The sequence below is a fragment of the Vanellus vanellus genome (genome assembly GCF_965231255.1).
Source record: "Vanellus vanellus genome assembly, chromosome: 17".
NCBI lineage: Eukaryota > Metazoa > Chordata > Aves > Charadriiformes > Charadriidae > Vanellus > Vanellus vanellus.
The window spans coordinates 7,453,643-7,471,807 of NC_138922.1; the positions used below are offsets into that span (position 1 = coordinate 7,453,643).

Below are 18,165 nucleotides of genomic sequence, written 5' to 3' on the forward strand. Positions count from 1 at the left end.
CCGACCCACCTGGCTTTGTCTTGCAGAGCCCCGGTGCTGCCGGGAGCCTGTCCCCAAGCGCTGAACTATTTCTCATTTTAATTGATCGCATGTTCTCCAACCAAACCTCATCCGGGTCCTGCTCCTCCCGACACAGAAAGAGACTCCTGCCCTTAACAGAAAGGCTTCTTCCTTCTGGTTTTTATGTCCCGTGGGATTGTAAAGCATCTTTCTTGTTGGATTTCATTACCCGTCAAAGTGTGTTTTAAGGAATTACGGGCTTATTTCCATGGCTTTATAAACGGCAGGGATCTGAGGGTCTCTGCCTTCCGTGCCACCGCCGCTCCCGCCTGTCCGCCATGGGGCGAGAGCAGGAGCTGATCCAGGCTGTGAAGAACGGGGACATCCCTGGCGTGCAGAAACTGGTGGCCAAGATCAAGGCGTCCAAGAGCAGTGAGTACCCAGGCATGGAGCTGTGCGCTCCCTCTCCCCTGCCGGGCAGTGCTGCCTGTCCCTGTCCTGTGGCTGACGGTACCGGGTGCGAGTCCCAGTACCGTCCAAGCCGGGGTGTGTGTGCTGGCTCTGCACCCTGGCACAGGAGTTACAGCGCAGCCGGAGGCGGGAGCGCAAGCGCAGCCCGTGTGAATGAGTGACCGGGCTGTAAGCGATCCTCCCGGCAGGGACAGGGTTCCGCTCGGGGCCGGGGGCCCTGAAGTGTGGGCCAACCAGCGGGGATGGGCGAAGGGGAATGGCAGCAGCGGGGGGGGGGACACGCTGCTACATGAGGTCTTTAGTGGTTGCTGCTCACTGCCGGCCGTGTTTATCTTGTGAAAAATTATCATCCCAGCCAGTCGACTGGAACCAATCGTCAAGCCTTGAATTTCAGTCTGGTAATGTTTAACCCTTCAGCAGGGCTGTTTTCTTGCACACGCTCTTGGAAAGGTCAGTGGCAAGCATGGCTCGGAGCAAACGTCGGGCTCGCGGGGGTCCCTAAGGGCACCGTGGTCCTGTAGGCGCCGGATGGTGTCTGGAGGAGGCGGGGAGGGGGTAAAGGTGGAGGAGCAAATCATGGCCGGTGCCACTGTGCCCTTGTGGAGAGCTGAGCTTCTGGTTGCTTCTCATGACCTACCGAGAGAAGGAAACTGGGAAAAGTAAATAAAAGGGCGCTTGGTTGGTGCGTGGCTTGGGGAAGGTGCACAGCGCCTGCCTGGGCTGCGGGAGCCGCTCGGGGCAGGGGGAAGCTGGGGGGTGCGGGACTCCCCTGCCAGGGCTGCACCACGTCGTGGGGGGTCTCGTGGGTGTGTGCGGGAAAGCTGGAGGGGAAAAAAACATCCTGGGGAGGGAGAGGGGAAACTCGTGTAGGAGAAGAAGCTTTAAGGCTTCTTAGGAGCAGCTCAGGGCGGGAGAGGCTGGTGCTGGGAAACGTGAGTTAGGCTGAGGATTATAAACGTGAGAAGGGGATAAACTCTCCTGGGTCAGCTGCTGGAAAGCTTTGACTGGGGCCAAAACTTTGCAATTCCTGACTATCGGGCCTGCAGAAGGGCTGGGGGCCGCCTCCTCCCCAGAACGGGGGTGCCGGGTGCCCCCTCCCCGGGCGAAGGGACTGGGTGCCATTGCCTCTGCTTGCAGCTCAGGGTCTGCGCCTGCACAGGGTCCCTGAGCTGGAGCGAGAGGTTTGCGTGCGCAGGCGGGTTGAAGGACACCCCCAAGGCAATGAATAACGTCAGGATGTGAGCGTCCCACCGGCTGACGCAGCCCCGTTCCCCCGAGCTGGTGTCCCATGGGCGGGCAGCGTGGGCAGACTGGGGTGCCCGCAGCTCTCCTCCCGCTGTGCACCCGGAGGGGTGAAGTTATGCTTGTTTTCTTCAGTCCCCTCCGGTAACTCTCTCCCAGTTAAAGCCCGTCTGCATTTTCTCTCTGGCGTCTTCCCCTCCCTCCAGCCGTGGGGCACCCACGTGAACTTGTGTGTTTAACTCCCCCGCTGCAGTGGCGTCAGCAGCTCCCTCTGCTTATTTTCATTTTATTTCTTTATAAGGAGGGGGGAGCAAAAAGCCCAGACCCCTGCAAGGCCACTGCTGCACGCCCTCAGAGGGGCTCCCGTGCTGGACCCCTCCATGGGGGGCTTGCCTGGCCCCAGGGGCTCATCCCCTGTGCGGGGGGCATCGCCGCTTCCCATCCCTCACGGTTCCCACTCCTTCCTCGCCCCGATGCCACGCGAGCCCAGTGTGCGCTGTATTTGCCGCTCATTAAAACGCCTTTTCCATATGACAGGCTGCAATGCTGATTAGTATTATTTATTTTTTTTTAAATCCCTCTAAGAGTCCTTCTGCTGTCTCAGTGGATTGGGAGCTCGGTTGCTGTGATCAGCCCTCCGGGGCTTCCTGTGCCTAAAAAAGTCACCGCACGTAAGCAAAAATCAAGCGCCAGTCCCGGCAGCGGGAACTTCAGGGACACGTTGTTTAATATTCACCGTGCGCAGCTCTCCTCCCCGCGCAAGCGCTGCCGTACAAGTGGGTCACAGCACCTATTATTATAAGGCGGTGGGGCAGGCAGGGAGAAAGTTTTGAGGGCAGGAGGGAGAGGGGAAGGGCAGATGTCCCACCTGCGGGAAGGAGACGTCGGGATGAAGCTGTGGTCACTTCTGCAGCCAGAGCGGGTTCTCCTCCGGGAGAGCCGGGCTGCTCCTGCCGAGCCGGCCGCGCTTTGCTGAGGTTCCCCGGCGCAATAATAGAAACATCCCGCTTTTTAATTTCCTTCTCTTTCTCCCTCTCCCCTCCCCTCCGCGTCGGAGTGCTGCAGAGTTTAATTGAAATTGTTAAACGACCCGTCACGGCTTTGGCCTTTCTCCCCGACAATCAATCACGTCCCCGGGCTGGCCGCGCTCGCCAACAATGCGCCGGTTGGCCGGGCCAGGGCGGCCACTGCGGCACTGAGGGGCCGGGGCTCCCTGGGGAGGCGAGGGGCAGAGCTCCCCGGCCGGGGCTCTTGTCCCTGGGAAGGGGTGACGGCTCCTGGACCTGGACGATGACTGGCAAGGTTTGCGTGTCCCCGTCCCTGGATGCGCAGGGCTAAGGAGCAGGGGATGGGGGTGATGCCGGGGGAAGGTGATGCCCCTGCCATAGCTGGAGGAGCTGTGGAAGGTGATGGGAGCTGGACTCACTGTTTGCCTTCCTCGAGGGAGTGGTGAAGGTTTTTGTTTAAACGTGCGCAAAGTGCAAAGAAAGGGCGGCAGCTGAGCAAACTGGCGTTAAACTCTCAAGGACAGGGAGTGAAGCCCTACCGGGGTTCAGTCGCTGCCTCGGAGTGGTCCGGCTGACTTGAGCCAGCCGCTTGCCCCGTTTCATCAGTGACTTACCCCATTTCACCACCTGTGTTGGGGCTTTCCGGTCCTTGGATATATCCAGGACAGGGGTGGGTACCTGCGACTTGGCTGTGACCTAGCAAGTTGTTAAACGCTAGAGAAGGTTGTTAGGGGGTCTTGGCTTTATCCCAACACCGGGACTGGTGCCCCTCATTGCTGTGTCCCAGCAGCACAAAGCACAGCAGGGTTTTCCCAAGAGTGATGCTGGCCCTCGGATGCTGCCGTGACCCGTGTGGCTGGGCAGGAGAAGGACGATGCGTGCTATGAGGCTGCAGCAGGCAGATGGGGGATAACTCGCTCCCTCCCCCTTAAATTTCTTCCTAATCCCTAGTAGCTATATCAGCTTAAGCCCCGAAGCGTGAGGTTTAATATCTCTCCGGTGATTTGTTAGCCTTTGCCACCAGCGCTCTGTGTCCCCATCCTCTGCAGGAACACCCACCCTTCCTTCGTGTCCTGCCGGGCTTTTTCCTTCTCTCGGCGGCAGTGGATCCATAGTTGTTTTGGGAAGAAGTTGCTCCTTTTTGTAGTTTGCGGGTTATTTTGCAATGATGTTGAATGCGCCTTTGTGCTGGCCGGCACGCCCAGTGTGCCATCTCCCCGTCCTCCTCTTCCCTGCTGCTCCCAAGGGAGGTTTGTCCCAAGCCATGGGTGCTCTGGCCGGTCAGCGCGGTCTGGCTGCGGGGAAGAGCCAGGACCAGCCTCGGGCAGGATCCTTATCATTTCAGGCTCTGTTACTCATGATGGCTTTCCCTGCTGGCGGTGGCGCAGGGATGCATCGGCATCCTGCCCGCTCCGGTCCTGCCCCAGGCAGCGCAGGCGGCTGGACCCGGCCCTGCCACCGAGCCCAAGGGTGGCCCTGGACACGTCCCTTGAAGCCTGAGTTTCGAGGATGAGTTCCCAAGCGTCCTCGGCTGTGTCCTCCCCTCCTCTCCCTGCGCGCTGTAGGTCTGACGGGCTGGACCGGCTCCGCAGCCGCACACCGGCTTGGAAAGGCTGTGGGCACGCCTGCGGAGAGACGCCGAGAAACTCTGCCGAAACGGGCAAAACTCCCTCTTCCGCCGAGGCCGAGCCAGGAGCGGGGCGAGGCGCCGTGCCCAGGGGAGCCCGGCTGGCAGCAGCCCCGTGCCGGGGACCCCACCGCCCCGCAGCCTGCCGAGACCTGCTCTTGAACCAGCCCGCGGTGGGTGGGTGAGAAAAAAGGCTTCAAAGGCTCCGGTGAGCACAGGGGCCATGGAGATGGATGGTGGCAGCTGCGCAGAAGGATGGAAGGTCCATCCTTCCCTCCTCCTGTGGCTCCTGGCCTCCCCAGGATGGGGGTCTCTTTTGGCAGCCCAGTGTTTGCTTGGTGGGTTTTCCCACCTGCATCCCGGCTGTCCCAGCTCGTGGTGGGGTTTAGCGCCTTTTTTTTCACCTCACTCCCCGGGAAGGCAGAGCCCCACGCGGGCAGCAGCGGCGAAAGGAGTTGAACGGGCGGTTGCTTTTCAAAGTCGGCCTCTAACGGGTGTTGTGTTTGGAAGGGGGCCGGGCTGCCGCCAGTGCACCCAGAGCCGGGGCAAGCGTCACCGCGCCGAGCGTGGGAGATAAGGCACGAGCAAACAGCGTTGCGCAGGGAGATGGAGGAGGCCATGCTGGGCATCACCCGGCCCAGCCTGCATGGCCTCCTTGGGGCACCCAGCCCCATGCCCCTCTCCACCCCATGTCCCCGTCGTCACAGGTCCGTGTCTGCTCCCCTCCCAGGTCTGTGTTTCTGTCCTCATCCTTTAAAAACCCGTTGGCGGGGCAGCCTGTGGCTCCGTGCTGTCTGCCCGGGTCACTTGCTGCCTTTTCCCCGCCTGGGTAAAAGAGAGGGGGGAAAAAGGGCTAATCCTGGGGAAGGGGTTGAGCATGGGCTCTGGTGGGGCTGCCCTTGGCCATACTGCTTTCCCTCGGGGACAGCTGGGCAGCACTGGGGCATCCCAGGAACTTGCCCATCTCTCCAGGGATGCGGAGGTCCCACAGGGCCATGGATGGAGCCGGGCTGGTGGCCATCCCTGGTGTCGCAGGCAGGAGGCTGAGGTTTGGGGCAGGAGGGGGATTTCCATCCTTTGGGTATTTCCCAGTGGCTCAGCCCAGAGCAGGGGGCTCAGCTCCCCCTTCCTGAGGGCTGCAGAGGCCGTTTCGGCTGCCTGACCCAGAAACACGGGACAATTTGGATGCTGACAGCTCAAAGGCAGACGGGGAGGGCAGCCCTGAGCCCCGGGACGGTGTGTGCCCGGCTGCTGGCGGCACACAGGCGCCGTAATGGGGACGGTGCTCCCTAGGGCTGCACTTGGGCAGGGGAGGAGGGGACGTGGCAAGGACATCGCTGGCACAGGCATCCCGTCCTCTGGCTGGGACTGGGGCTGTGCTGGGGGCAATGGGGCGGGCTGCAGGTGGGAGGGAGCTGGTGGATAGAGACGTTCTAGGTAGCAGCGACCTGTGCAAAAGGGCAGTTGGCGCCATGGGTTTTGGGGATGCTGTGTGCCTGCCGCCAGCGCTCCCCAGCTCTCTGCCACCCAGGAGAGAAGCTGCTTCTAGGTGAAAACCTTATGGTGCTCTTCCTGCTCCTCCTTGTGCCCGCAGGGCTGCTGGGTCCAAAGATCTGTGCTGCGACCTAGAAAGGCGTCGTGGCATCGTCCCTGTTTAGGACAAGCCGGGGCCCCAAGGACCACAACAGCATCACCAGCATCGCTCCTGCCACCTCCCCATTGCGATCCTGGTGCCGCAAGAAGGTTTCCTTGGGAAGGGGGGAGTGAATTATTGGATCTCGGGGGCGATCTGCAGCATCCCCATCGGAAGATGGTTTCTAGCCGGCTAGAAACCATCTTCCATGCGGCATCGCCCCGGCAAGAGTTAAAAGAGGGGCTGGGTGCCGTGCGTGTGTGTGTGCATGCACGCGCCCTGCTTTGTTTTTAAAAGCGCCTCGGCTGGCCTGGCCCTCCGCCAGACCCGAGGCCCGCCGCTGGCAAAAACTCCGGCAAAGGAGTATGAAAGGGGCAGAAACTAAATAACAATAAACCACCTTTTTTTTTCTGGCTGCTCTGGCAAGCGAGGGGGGCGGGGAAGAGCTGCGAGCACCCCATCTCCCCCAAATCCCTATCCTGGCTTCCCCAAAAAAATCACGCCTGGGCTGGAGAGGGAGGGACCTGCTTGAACCTTGGGGCTGCAACATTGCCCGGGCCTTGCCGAGATGTCCCGGTGAGTCACAGACCTGTCTGGAGATGCCCAGACTTCTTGGAAATGGCTCTGCCGGCATGATCTTTACCCTCCCAGGGAAGGGCCGGACACCCTCGCCCATCCCTGGCTCCTGCGGGATGCCCGGGGCAGTGGTAGCCTGCGCCCAGGGTGGGTGCGCGGCCACCCCGAGCCGTTTGCCACCCCGGGGAGAAAGGCTGGAGCTGCAACCCAGCGCAGCGTCGATGGCGAGATAAGGGAGCAGGGAAAACCTGCGCGCGCGGCAGGTATGCGGCTCCCGCAGCATCCCAGGCCTGGTGCAACACGTCCGGCTGCGCTTCCGCCAAGCCCTGCCAGCGCCGCTCCCCCGGCGGGCCCCGGCCAAGGCTGTGCAGAGAGCGTGCAGCACCCGGCGCTCCTGCCGTGCCCGGACCCCGGCCCGGGCTTCCCCCGGCTGTGATCCCGGGTGACGGAGCCTGTATCGGCCGACCCCAGCTGCGCCGTGGGGGGTGAAAACTCCCTGGGTTTCGTAACGTCGGCCGCGGGCATGGCCGGTTGGGTAAGGCGTCCTGTCTGCTTACGAAGGGAGTTGGCGAGCACGGCGCGGGCATCGGGTGCCCGGCACGGAGGTGGCCCCGGCGGCAGGGCTGGCGCAGGCTCTCCCAGTTGTTCACAGGTGCTTCTTGCCCCCTTGGACTGTCAGTCACAGGGTCTGACTGGCTCTCGGCTGTCACTCCACCCCCCTTGATCAGCCCGTCTTAGGGTATCGTCTTATTTCTTTGCTGGGACGGGCATGGATGAGCCCAAAGGGGCTTTTCCAGCTGGAGCCGAATTGGGCGTAAACAGCAACAGGGAGACCATGGTTTGGGAGCCCCATGGATCTTCCCCTCCTGTGGGTGTCCCCTCTCCCTGAGCAGGACACCCAACTCACACCCCTTGGGGACCTCTCTGGATGTATCCCCACCGTGGCGAGGCCACGTGGGTGCTGCTCGCCTCAGTGGCCTCCAGAAGGGGCCAGAGTCCTGCCCTGTGGCTAATCATTGCCTACGCAGAGGACACAGGTGCACGGTGAGCCCGGCCAGCAGCGTGGCGGCCGGCACAGCCACAGCAGTGGGGATCGCTCTGGGCTGCAGCCCAGACTGCTCTGGTCAGGCTGAAGCAGCTTGGGTTTGGTTTTGTTGGGCTGATGTAGGTGGGAAGGGCTGCATGAGCCCTCCTGGCTTCCCTGAATGAGCACCCGCTTACCGTGCCGGGTTAAAAAGAAGGGAAATGCTCCTCCATGCAGGGGAAGAGGCTCCTGTGGAGTAGCTGCTGCTGAGTCTGCTCTGTGGCCAAACCCCGAGGGCTGCTCAAGCCTTAGGGGAGCCCTCAGCATCCTCCTCGGCAGTGCCGGGCCCCTGTCTTGGAGCATCTGTCCCACTGGTTATATTTAGCAGCACGTGCTGGGCTCCACATGGATGTCCTGGAGCTGCTGCTTCATTCTCTCCACCCCGAACCTGCTACAGACATGGTGGGGATCCAGCTCTGACCTCCCAAAGCCATGGCTCTGCTCTGTCCTGCTGCAGCCTGCTCCGAATGCCACCGGCTTCGTGGGGCCGAATTCACACCAGGTAGTGGTGTCACCCATGAGTATTGTCCTGGATAAATGTCTCCTCCCAGGAGCAGTGCAGGTGGGTGCCTCTGCTCAGCCCCACCTGGGGACAACCCGGGCACTGGGACAGGGATTGGCACGTGGCCATCAGCCCCCTGAGCCCCCGTGCGTGGCCAGTCGTGGGCTTGCAAAGCCAGCCCCTTGTCAACTGGGAAGGGACATGCAGCTTCCAGGGCTGGTTCGCTCTCCATGTGCTTTCCCAGGAGGGGTTGGCACAGCTCGGAAAACCGTTTGCTGTCGGGGCTGAGGGATGAGGCAACCCGCCGTGATTCCCTGGCCGGGGTGGGGGACACGGGGTGCCGCAGCAGGGGTGGCACGGTGCAGGAACAGGTGCTTTTTCCTATGAAAAGGAGTCGAAGGAGGTGAGGGGACCCTTTTCACCCCTGTGCACCTCCCTTTTTCTCCCCGCCATCCCCCCCCCGGGATGCTGCGAGGCGGCAGGCAGGGGTTTCTGCGCTCGGCTCCCACGTCCTGCCTCTGCCGCCAACTCCGGGCTTGCCGGGGCCGTTCCCGACACGCACCCGCCACGCTGGAAAGGCGTAAACAGATCGGGTTGCCGGCAGGGGTCCAGGCAGCGGGCAGGCCTTGGCTTGCGTCCCACCGCCGCTCGGTCGGGCCGGGGTGTGGGGAGCACCAAGGCAGGGGGGACGGGTTGGAGGGGACCGACCTGGCTGCAGGGTCCCCACAGGTGGCAGCGTCCCTGTGGGAAGCCAGGCATGACCTTGGTTTGACGAGGGGCTGGGGATACTGTCTCAGTTTACCTCTAGTGTTGAGGTGGACCTGCTCTTTAAGGGTTCGGGGGTGTCCATGTGCTGCTCCCCAACTCTCTTCCCTGTCCCTGCATGGGAAGCTGCTGACCAGACCTCAGCCCATGGACTGGGGGTCCTCAGATCCACCCCCCCTTATCCATCGCAGTTGTATTCTGATGCCTTTGACCTTGCTGTAAATCAGTCCTTGTCCCTCCTGCGGTACGCGGGGGGACGGGGCTGCTCCGTGTCGCCCTTGTCCCCAGCTGGTCCCCGAGCAGCTGCCGTCCGGCTCCAGTGCCTGAGCTGGGCGATGGGAGGAACCCGCTGCCCTCCCTGCCGGCCCCAGAGCAGCTGGGATGAGGGGAGCGGGACAGGAACGCGGTGCCCGGAATAACTCGGCAGCCGCCGAGGCCCCCACAGGGATGGCGAGCTGGGTGCAGGGTCCTGGTGTGGGTTCCTGCTTCCACCATGGGGACGGGAGATGCCTCTCCTGGGACATACCGTGTCACCGGCTGCTAAATGTGTTTGTCGGTGATGGCTGCTTCCACCTGGGGACACAGAGGGTGGTGCAGGGCATCGTGGTGATACAGCTGTCGCATCCCTCTGCCGACCCCTGCAGATGGCATCCCACTGCAAACTGGGGTCCTGGGGGAATCTTTCGCTGCCCCGGCTGAGTGAAAACATCCCGCTTCAGCCAAGGCACAAGAAAAGCGCCACCAGCCAGATGCTCTGCTGGATTTTGGCAACAGTTTCTCCTGCTTTGTGGCATTGCCCGGCCAGCCGGGCATCCAGGCGGGCAGCCGGAGAATCCGACCTGGCTGGCAAAGAGCCCTCACGCCGGGCAGGGGCAAAGCCGCGCTGCCCTGCCCGACCTCGGCAGGGAGAGGAGAGAGCAGCGGCGGGTTTGTCTCTCTTGGGCTGCTTGTCCCAGGCTGGAGGGAGCTTGGCCCATACCCACTGGGGACAGACCCGTGCCTCTCCCCTTCCCGCTGGCGGCAGTGCGGAGTGGCCGGGCAGTTCCTGTTTGCTTTGGTAGGTGACCTTGTGCAGGGGATGGGAGCAGCAAGGAGAGATGGGTGCTCTCTGCACCCTTGCCATTGCTGGAGAAGGGATTTGGAGAGGGATCTCTTCCTCGTGGCTTGGGAGCACCAGGCAGCTGCTGCTGGGAGAGATCTTGCTCTTTCCCAATGCAGATGCCACGAACGGCTGCAGCGCCATGGTGTCTGCGGGAGCAGTCACCCATCCAGCATCCCTTAGGACCAGTGGGAGTTGGAGGCCAGGTTTCAGCTCTGTCCAGGAGGGAAAGAAACGCTTTGCTCAAGCTGCTTGGATCCGGGCTGCGATTCGGATGGAGCCGAACAGCCCACACATCGTTTGCTGGAAGGCGGCTGTAGGAAGCAAAGAGCCTCTCGTCTGGGTTTGGTAATAGGGGGTAGAGGCAGGAGTGGGAATCCTCGGCTCATAGGGAGGAAAACCCAGTCCCCGGGCAGCGTCTGCCCCTGTCCCTGCACAGACGGGGCTGTGTGCGTCCCAGGGGACCCTGCCAGCACGTCCCTGAGTGGGGCTGGCGGCAGCACCGGCTCGCAGGGTCAGAGTTGAGGAAAGGCATCCACAAGGTATTTTTAACTGCGTGTGACTCCAAACCCCGGCCACACGGCCGCCAGCAGCGGTTTGAGGTTAGTCCTCGGCTGCCGACAGTTGATTGCCCATGGGATGATGGCACGGAGTGGGGGTGGGGGGCTTTGGGAAAAATTCAGTTCCTGGATGCCGGGGCCTCGGGAAGGAGTGACAGCACTTGAACCGTCAACCTTCTGGGTGACCTCGAGCGAACAGCTTCACCTCCCGGTGCCTCTCCTCCCATCCTGTGTGTGCCTTGCCTAGATTAGAGCATCCAGGGTGGGGACAGCCGCTCCGTCCGCCCTGGCAGCGCCTGCTCTGGGCACACAGCAGCTTGCCTGGGGCCAAAGGGAGAGGATGTCACAGGATTTCCAGCCACCACATCGCTGAGTGCTTTGAGTACTGGCTCCACTGGCCAGAGCAGCTCCCAGGAGCCAGCTGCCACGTGTGGGTACCGGGCTGGCAGTGATGGGGACCTTGCCGTAGGGTCATGGCAGCCCCGTCCCCCAGCCTCAGCCTTGCCCCACCGCCCCCAGGAGCTGCGTGGTTTGCTACAACCATCCAGCCTACGGCAGAGGGCTGGATCCTCGTTTCACTCCCTTGAGCTCGCGGGGTTTTGCTGGCCGCCCTCGACTGCTCTAATTTTTATCTGGGGCTCATTGTTAGAAGCATGAAATAAATAGCTACGTGCTACTCTCGAGCGTCAAAACCCTCCAGGTGTAGGTGGGTTGCTGCGTCCCTGCCCGCCCTCCCTAATTAACTGTTGCTCAGCAAATCCAGACTTACTGACCTGCCCTAATCTTCCCGTGCAAGGCAAGCCCTTCGGCTGCCGGCTCCTGCCGCTCGCCTCTCCTGTCCTCCCCAAGCCTCTCGTGTCCCCCGTGAATCTGTATCACATTCACAGCCCCGGGCACGCGATGGAAGATGGTACCCTGGGAAGCGGCATCCCCCTGCGCCAGGGTTGTTTTCCTCACCGGCAGCTCCCTCCGTGCCCGCGCTCACGCTGCTCTCACCGTCCCCCCGCATCCTGCTTCCCCTCTTTCTTCCTCCTATTGACCGTCTGCCGGTCGGATTATTTTTCCCCAGATGCTGCAGTCTGCAATTTTCCCAGGTTGAATCTGCCTGGGTTTGTTCTCCTAATCTCTCTAAGTCCCTTTTGTGTTATTTCTGCCCTCGTCGATCTGTTGAGCATCCTCCACAGATTATGTTAATGCGCTATTTGCTTGGTATCGCATTAATGAGAGCGCTGAGGGTGTCTGTGGGTGCAGCCCCTTTGCCTGGGTACCTGGGGGACACTGGAGCCCTGTGGCCCCTTCCCTGGCTCCCAGGGGAACCAGTTGGAACCAGTATGAAACCAGTTGAGCGGGAGCCAAGGTATGGTTGTAGTGCTGGACCAGATGCTCTGCTGGTGCCCGTGTCCCGCAGCCTATGGGTGGCTCTTGGCCCCACGGCGTGCCCGGTGATGCACCGCAGGCACAGGCGGAGCTCGCCCTTGGCTGTCAGCCTCCGACGCTATCGCCCCATCTCTTCCCGCTCGGGAGGCGTCCTGTCCTTTCGGAAGGATGGGGGAAATGGAAAAGGCTCCACCTCTTCCCTGGGCAAATACAGCTCCTCTGAGTTCATATCCTGGAGAGCGGAATAGCCAGGTCCCAGCAGGGACGGTGACTTCACCTCCCGGTAACGCGTTTCCCCGGCCAGCTGGGAAAGGAGCCCTTGTATCTCTGAAGGAGCCGCCCGGCTTCCCCCACCCAAAGCCTTTCCCAGCTGTTTCCATCCTGGCTGGGGCTGGGGGATGCGATTTTGGCTCCATGGGGAAGGGGTGTTACCGCTCCCCCTTGCTGGGGGAGCTGGGCTGGGGGTCATTGCTTTGGGGTAGGTGGCCAGTGTGAACCCCCAAATTACCGTGGGGAAGGGGAGTGAGCGCCTCTCATCCCACCACTCAGCTGAGATCCTTCTGGGTGCCTGAAACTCGGAGCAGGAGCACGTGTTTGGTTTTTGCAAGGGGTGAACCCAGCCCCAGAGGACTCCTGTGATGCTGTTTCCCCCACTTGGCGTTTGCCCCCTCCATCCCCACTGCGGACGCCAAACCTCGGGGGCGAGAGCTGCACCTTCTTCCCAGCTGCGCGGATGGGGACGGGGTTTCCGACTCTGCTTTTCCTTTCATTGTTCTGGGAGCCTTTGCTTTGAACAAGCTGCCTGTTTTTTCCTGCTTTGCTTGGAGGGGGGGGAAGCGACGGGGGGAAATTGGGGGTCTAGCCGGGGGTCTGGGGCGACTGGGGGTGAGCGATCGATGACTGTGCTGTGCTGGGATGCCGTCCCTGCTGCCTCCTGCTGCCAGCCTCTTTAAAAAACTCAATTGTTGGGTTTTCCCTGGGATAAAGGCTCCCAGCCTTGCCCAAAAAAGGAAAAAAGCTCCCAGATGACTCCATGGTCCTGCTGCCATGTCCCCATACCCCTCTCCCTTTGCCTGTCGAGGGTCCCCAGCCCAGCCGAGGGAGGAAGGCAGGTGCTTTGGGCCTCTCAGTCTCCGAAACTTTGCCATCACCTGCCTTCACCATCACCCACCTGGTGTGTCTGAACACATCGCAGGACAAGAGAGCTTAGAGAAGGAGAAAGCATAGAGCTGCCAGAGGAGATTCAGACGTGCCATCAGCAGAAGCAACTTGGTGGCAGGGACACTTTGGGCTCTGTGTGGTTGTAAGCCCTAAGATTTGGAGCTTAAGCTAGGGGTAAACGGCGGAGGCCGTTGGGGTTAGAGACAAGGAGTCTGTGTTTTGGCGTGGGGATGCTCACAGTGCAGGGATGCTGTGTCCAGCCCTCAGGATGCTGCGAGGAGCCCCCCGGGTTTATTCCAGCTGGACCCGGGGTGCCAAAACCAGGAGCAGGACTCGTGTGCCATCATGCAGCGTCAAAGCAGGCAGGGCCCTGGCCAGGCCTGGTGTGTCTCACACCTGGGTTTGGTAGGTTTCTCAAGGGATGAAGACACCAATTATTGTCAAGGAGTTGCCAGACGCTGGTGTAGGGGAAGATAAGGGGTTCCCTACTGTGTCGCGCTCTCCCATCGCTGCTATTTGCCCTGTGTAGATGGGAATCTGCCTTCCCGATTGCAGCCTCCCTGTCCCTGCCAGTTAACCCAGTGGCTTTGCCCCAGCTGGACCCACCCTGTGGTGCCTGGCTTGGCAGAGGACCTGTTTGTCGGCGTTGGTGGGGAGCCCGTTCGCAGGGGTGCCTCAAACCCCGGCACAGGCTATTTGCGGGCTGGAAGGCACCGTGATGTTTGGGCACCTGTGGCATTTGGATGCAGGGATGGGCGCTCAGCTGGGTATCCCAGGTGGCCGCTCCCCGGCAGCCGAATTTGCCCATCATAACCATGGGGGAAATAAGGGGGTCCCTGCCGGCCCGGGGAGCCAGGCACAGCGCTGGGCTCAGCATTTGGGGTGCAGGCTGGTGGCTGCGGCAGGCAGCTGGGGTTGGGAGCCCTTGGCTCTCACCCAACCTCCGTCTCAAGCTTGCTGGGCAACTTTGGTTGAGTTTCTTAAGGTCTCTGTGGCCCAGCTCCTTCCCTATCGAAGCAGGGGAATCTCTTCCAGACCTATTGGGAAACTGCACCCGAAGCAGCCGGTTTGCCGTGCTGGGAGGAGCCGGGTGTGGGTGGCTGCAGCGGACGTGCCTGTGGACAGAGAGGTCACGGGGAAGGGTGATTCCCGTAGAAGAGGGGATGGACGTCACCTCTTCTTGTCTTGATTTTGGACAAGACATCAGGTTTCTCCTGAGTCCCAGCATGAACCCACCACGTGCCGAGGAGGGCTGCCCTGGGCCGTCGGTGCAGGTTGAGGCCAGGCAGGGCAGGTCGGGTGAAGCTGCCGCCTCCTGCCACCTCCGCCTCTGGCCCCGGGAGGCTGCCACCACCAATGGAGATGGCTGGTGCTGTGCAAGATCACAGCTAATTAGCTCCTCCAGCTGGTTTATTGGCTTAGTGGTGGCAGTCCCCAGGTGTGTGTTATTTTCCGAAGACGGTATATGTATGTATTTGGTGTGTCCAGAGCGATACGGTCTTTCTCCCATCGCTCGGAGCAGCAGGATGGTGTTCCTGCAGTGCCCAGAGAGAGCACCCCTGCGTGTGGGATGCTCGTGGTGCAGAGATGGTCACAATGCAGGGATGCTCATGGCTGGATGTTCAGGGATGGTCGCAATGCAGGGATGCTCATGGCTGGCAGTACGGGGATGCTCAGACCTGCTGTGCAGGGAGGCTCATGGTACTGGGGATACTTGCAGCCAGCGGTGTGGGGATGTGATTTCCCAGGGCAAGGGGAAGCGACAAGGGTCTGTGACACAGGATGAGCAGAAAAGTGTATTTTTTTCAAGGTATCTCTGGCAAGGAGGTGGGTCTCCAGTTGTAGGTCTCTGTCGCGCACAGAGACAAAGGCTGGGTGGACAAAACTGGGGGATGTCACAGCAAAAGCACTGCCTTCTGGAGCCTCGCTCTCCACGTGAGCCAGGGCAGGAGTCTCCAAGGGGTACTTGGTGGGAGGACACAGGATATTTGGGCATTTCCTTCCCCAGGCGAGTGTGTGTCACTCCTTCCCAGTGAATGGTGAGCGGTTCAGCGCTCCGGAGGAATCATGTCCGCCTCCCAGTCCTTGAAGCAACACCAAGGGTGTCCCTGGAGGGGACGAGATCTCCAGTGAAGGGCACGGGGTGGCCCGGTGTGCTGGCACAGGGGGTGCCGGCTGAGCCGGGCAGGGGCACGTCTGGCTCCATACAGCCGGCGCCAGGCGAGCACCCCGAGGGGGGTAAATAGGTGTTTGTGTCGGGCTGGCGGTGCAGGTGGGGCTTCCGCCCCGGCCGGCTGCTGCCTGGTAGCCCCCTGCACCCCACGGGGAGCTCAGCCCAGCCTGGTCTCCCCACCGTGGCGGTGCAGCCCATCCCCATGGGGGAAACTGAGGCACGGAGCGCAGCACGCCGGAGGGGGCTGCTTGGTTGGGGGAACTGGTTGGAAATGCATCGTGCAGGGCTGTGCCATCCCGGCCCCCCTCCATCAGCGAGGGTCCGAAAGGCCGAGGGTCGGCACTTTCACCCCCTAGTCGGGGCCGGATCCGGAGCGTGCTGTGGGCGAGGGTCTTGGCCCTGTGTGGCGAGTGGGTGGCCACGCTGCCTTTGCCCTGACCGGCGGCCGGCGGAGCACGCCGGCCCTACATTTGTAAGCAATTTGCTGGAGCGCTCCGGAGGTGCTTCCCGCCTGCCGCTTGGCAGCCAGACGCCGCACAGAAGCTCGCTGGCTCCCTCGAGGCCTCGCTCAGCCCCAGCCCCGCGCTGCCGAGCCTCGTCCTGCCCAGGCAGGCGCCGGCAAACGCGCCGGAGCGGGGAAGCAGAGCAGGGTGGGAGCCCGGCGGGACCCCCTGGAGGGGTCCTGCTGGGGAGTGGGGCCGAGCAGGGGGAACCCACGGCCGGAGTTAACCCTCAGGGTTGTGCTAAGCCGTGTTTTCCTCTGCAAATATCCCCTTCATGGCTTTTTGTGTGAGTGCTGGGTCTGTGTTTTTCTGGGTTCATCTCCCTGGGATGTGAGTGTGCTCCTGGGGCTACGGTTCAGGCCAGTGGGTGCTCCCGTCCCGGTGCAGACCCAAAGGAGGTGACGGTGTGGCTGGGAAAGGTCCAGTCACCCCATCCCAGTGCCGTGGCTGGGTCGGCCCTGTCACCTCGGCCCTTTCCCAGCCCGGCTCTGCAATCTCCCGGACGGAGCCTCACCTCCCAACCAGCCGGTCTGGGAGGGCTGCGGGGTTGGGAATGGCTTGGCCCAACCTCTGTCGAGCCCCAAAATATCTGGGTGGAAAAAGACGGGGAGCCTGAAGCTGCCAGGGCACCGACAGGGAGAGAAGGGGCTGAAGAGGGTGAGAAAACCGGCAGAATTGATTAAAAGGAGCACATGGATGGAGCAAGGCAGAAGGATGCAGGGTCTCATCATGTGCCTTCCTGTCACTGCGTCCCCAGGAGCACAACAGGGGCTGGTGGCACCCCCTTGGCAGCCCTCGTGCTGCCCCGCTGCTTCACCCCATCCCAGCGCTGCTGCCCGCTGAGGCAGGGCTGCCTTTGGGGTTGCTTTACTGTCCCTTTACTGCTCTGTGGTGCAGAGGTGCTGGGGAAGGGGTCCTGCCTGCCCGGCTCTGCTCCGTTTGCCCCTCCATCCCTCCACCCTTCTCTTTGCCTCTGCCTTGGTCCCCGCAGTGCCAGGGTGTCTGGCCCCTTTCGTACCCACGCGTTACCTTCCAGCCTGGCTGCGAACCCTCCAGCTCCCCAAGCAGCGATTTACCCAGCTACAAACCAGGGGTGAGCTCTTTCCCCTCCTGCCCGAGGTGCGTATGAGCATTCCTGTTTTCACATTCAGGAAGAGCCCCAAAGGGGATGCTGCTCCCGGCTCTGCTTTTTGGGACCTGCTGCTTTCCCAGCCACCCACGCCGTGTCCGTGTGGTCCTGCCCCACGTCCTGACCTTGCTGGGACGCTGGAGCAGGGAACTAATTTTAGGAATGTTGCTCGGGGAGAGGAGCAAAGACACAGGCGTTTTGCCGTACAGATGCTGACAGCTGCCTCCTGGGGCTGGGGAGTGGGCAAGGACACCCACTGCATCCCAGCCCTGCTTCCTGGACCCCGCCAGTCAGCCTGATCCCCTTGTTAGGAGGGGGTCAGGGATGGGATTTTGGGGTGAGCTCTCCCTCTTCAAATAGCGGGCATTGCTGAACTCCAGGAAGAGCCCCCAGGGCTGGGGGGTGTTTCTGCTTCTTACAGACGTGTTTGTGCTCACTGGGTATCTCCATCCAGCCCTTCCCTTCCCGACATTGCCACCCGGCTCCTCTCTGCCCCCCCTGCCATGGGTAAGGACCCCTTCTCTTCTTCCTCTTCCTCCTCCTCCTCCCTACCCTTTCTCAGCAGCAAAACCCCTTGGCAGTTTTCGGCTGCAGCTGATGGGAGCAAACCCACATTGGTCTTTGGTTCCCACCGCACAGAGCATCCTTTAAAAATAGTTATTTACAAGCCCCGATTAAAAGGCAGGGAAGCTGGGGGTTCACTCGGGGAGCAGGAGGTGGTGGCTTCATGGGCATTGCCTACAGTTTAGTGGAACCCTTCATTTATTTTTAATTTTATCTCGATGGCGTCCTTTGGAAATCCCCCAGCAGCAACCGCTGCCCAGCCCTTCCCACTTGAAGGATCCATCCCAAGATTGTCGAGGGGCAGGATGAAGCCTTTGCCCACCATAGCCGGACCCTGTTCCTGGCTCTGCCGTACACCCCAAACACAGTCCTGGATCGGTGAAGGAGGCACCGTGGGGCTCGGTGGTTATTGTCACTCCATGACTCGGATCAGGAGTGGCCAGTTTACAAGTGAAATGTTATTTTTTTCCTGGCTGGTGGGGCCAAGGGAAGCAGCTTGTCCTTGACAGAGACCCTGGATCCTGGGCTGTTGGGCAATACGGGGCTGGGAGGGAAAACTGGGAGCTCTGTCGAGCAATGGTTTTGGGAGCTGGTTCCTTCGGGAAGGGCTTTCAGGTTGGCAGAGCTGCTTGCTGCCGCTCTGAAGACGAACAGCCCCTGGAAGAGTTAATTAGGGTGATCCTGTCCCGATC

General features: G+C 61.5%; 1 protein-coding gene across 1 annotated transcript in view; it reads left to right on the forward strand.

Annotated features, from left to right (window-relative positions):
- The first annotated feature begins 335 nt into the window (after positions 1-335).
- CASKIN2 (CASK interacting protein 2) overlaps positions 336-18,165 on the forward strand; it is a 32,082-nt gene continuing 14,252 nt past the window's right edge. The window contains exon 1 of the mRNA XM_082492418.1: positions 336-432. Coding sequence (XP_082348544.1) covers positions 339-432 — 94 coding nt within the window. The 5' untranslated portion in view covers positions 336-338. The remainder of the gene's footprint in view (positions 433-18,165) is intronic.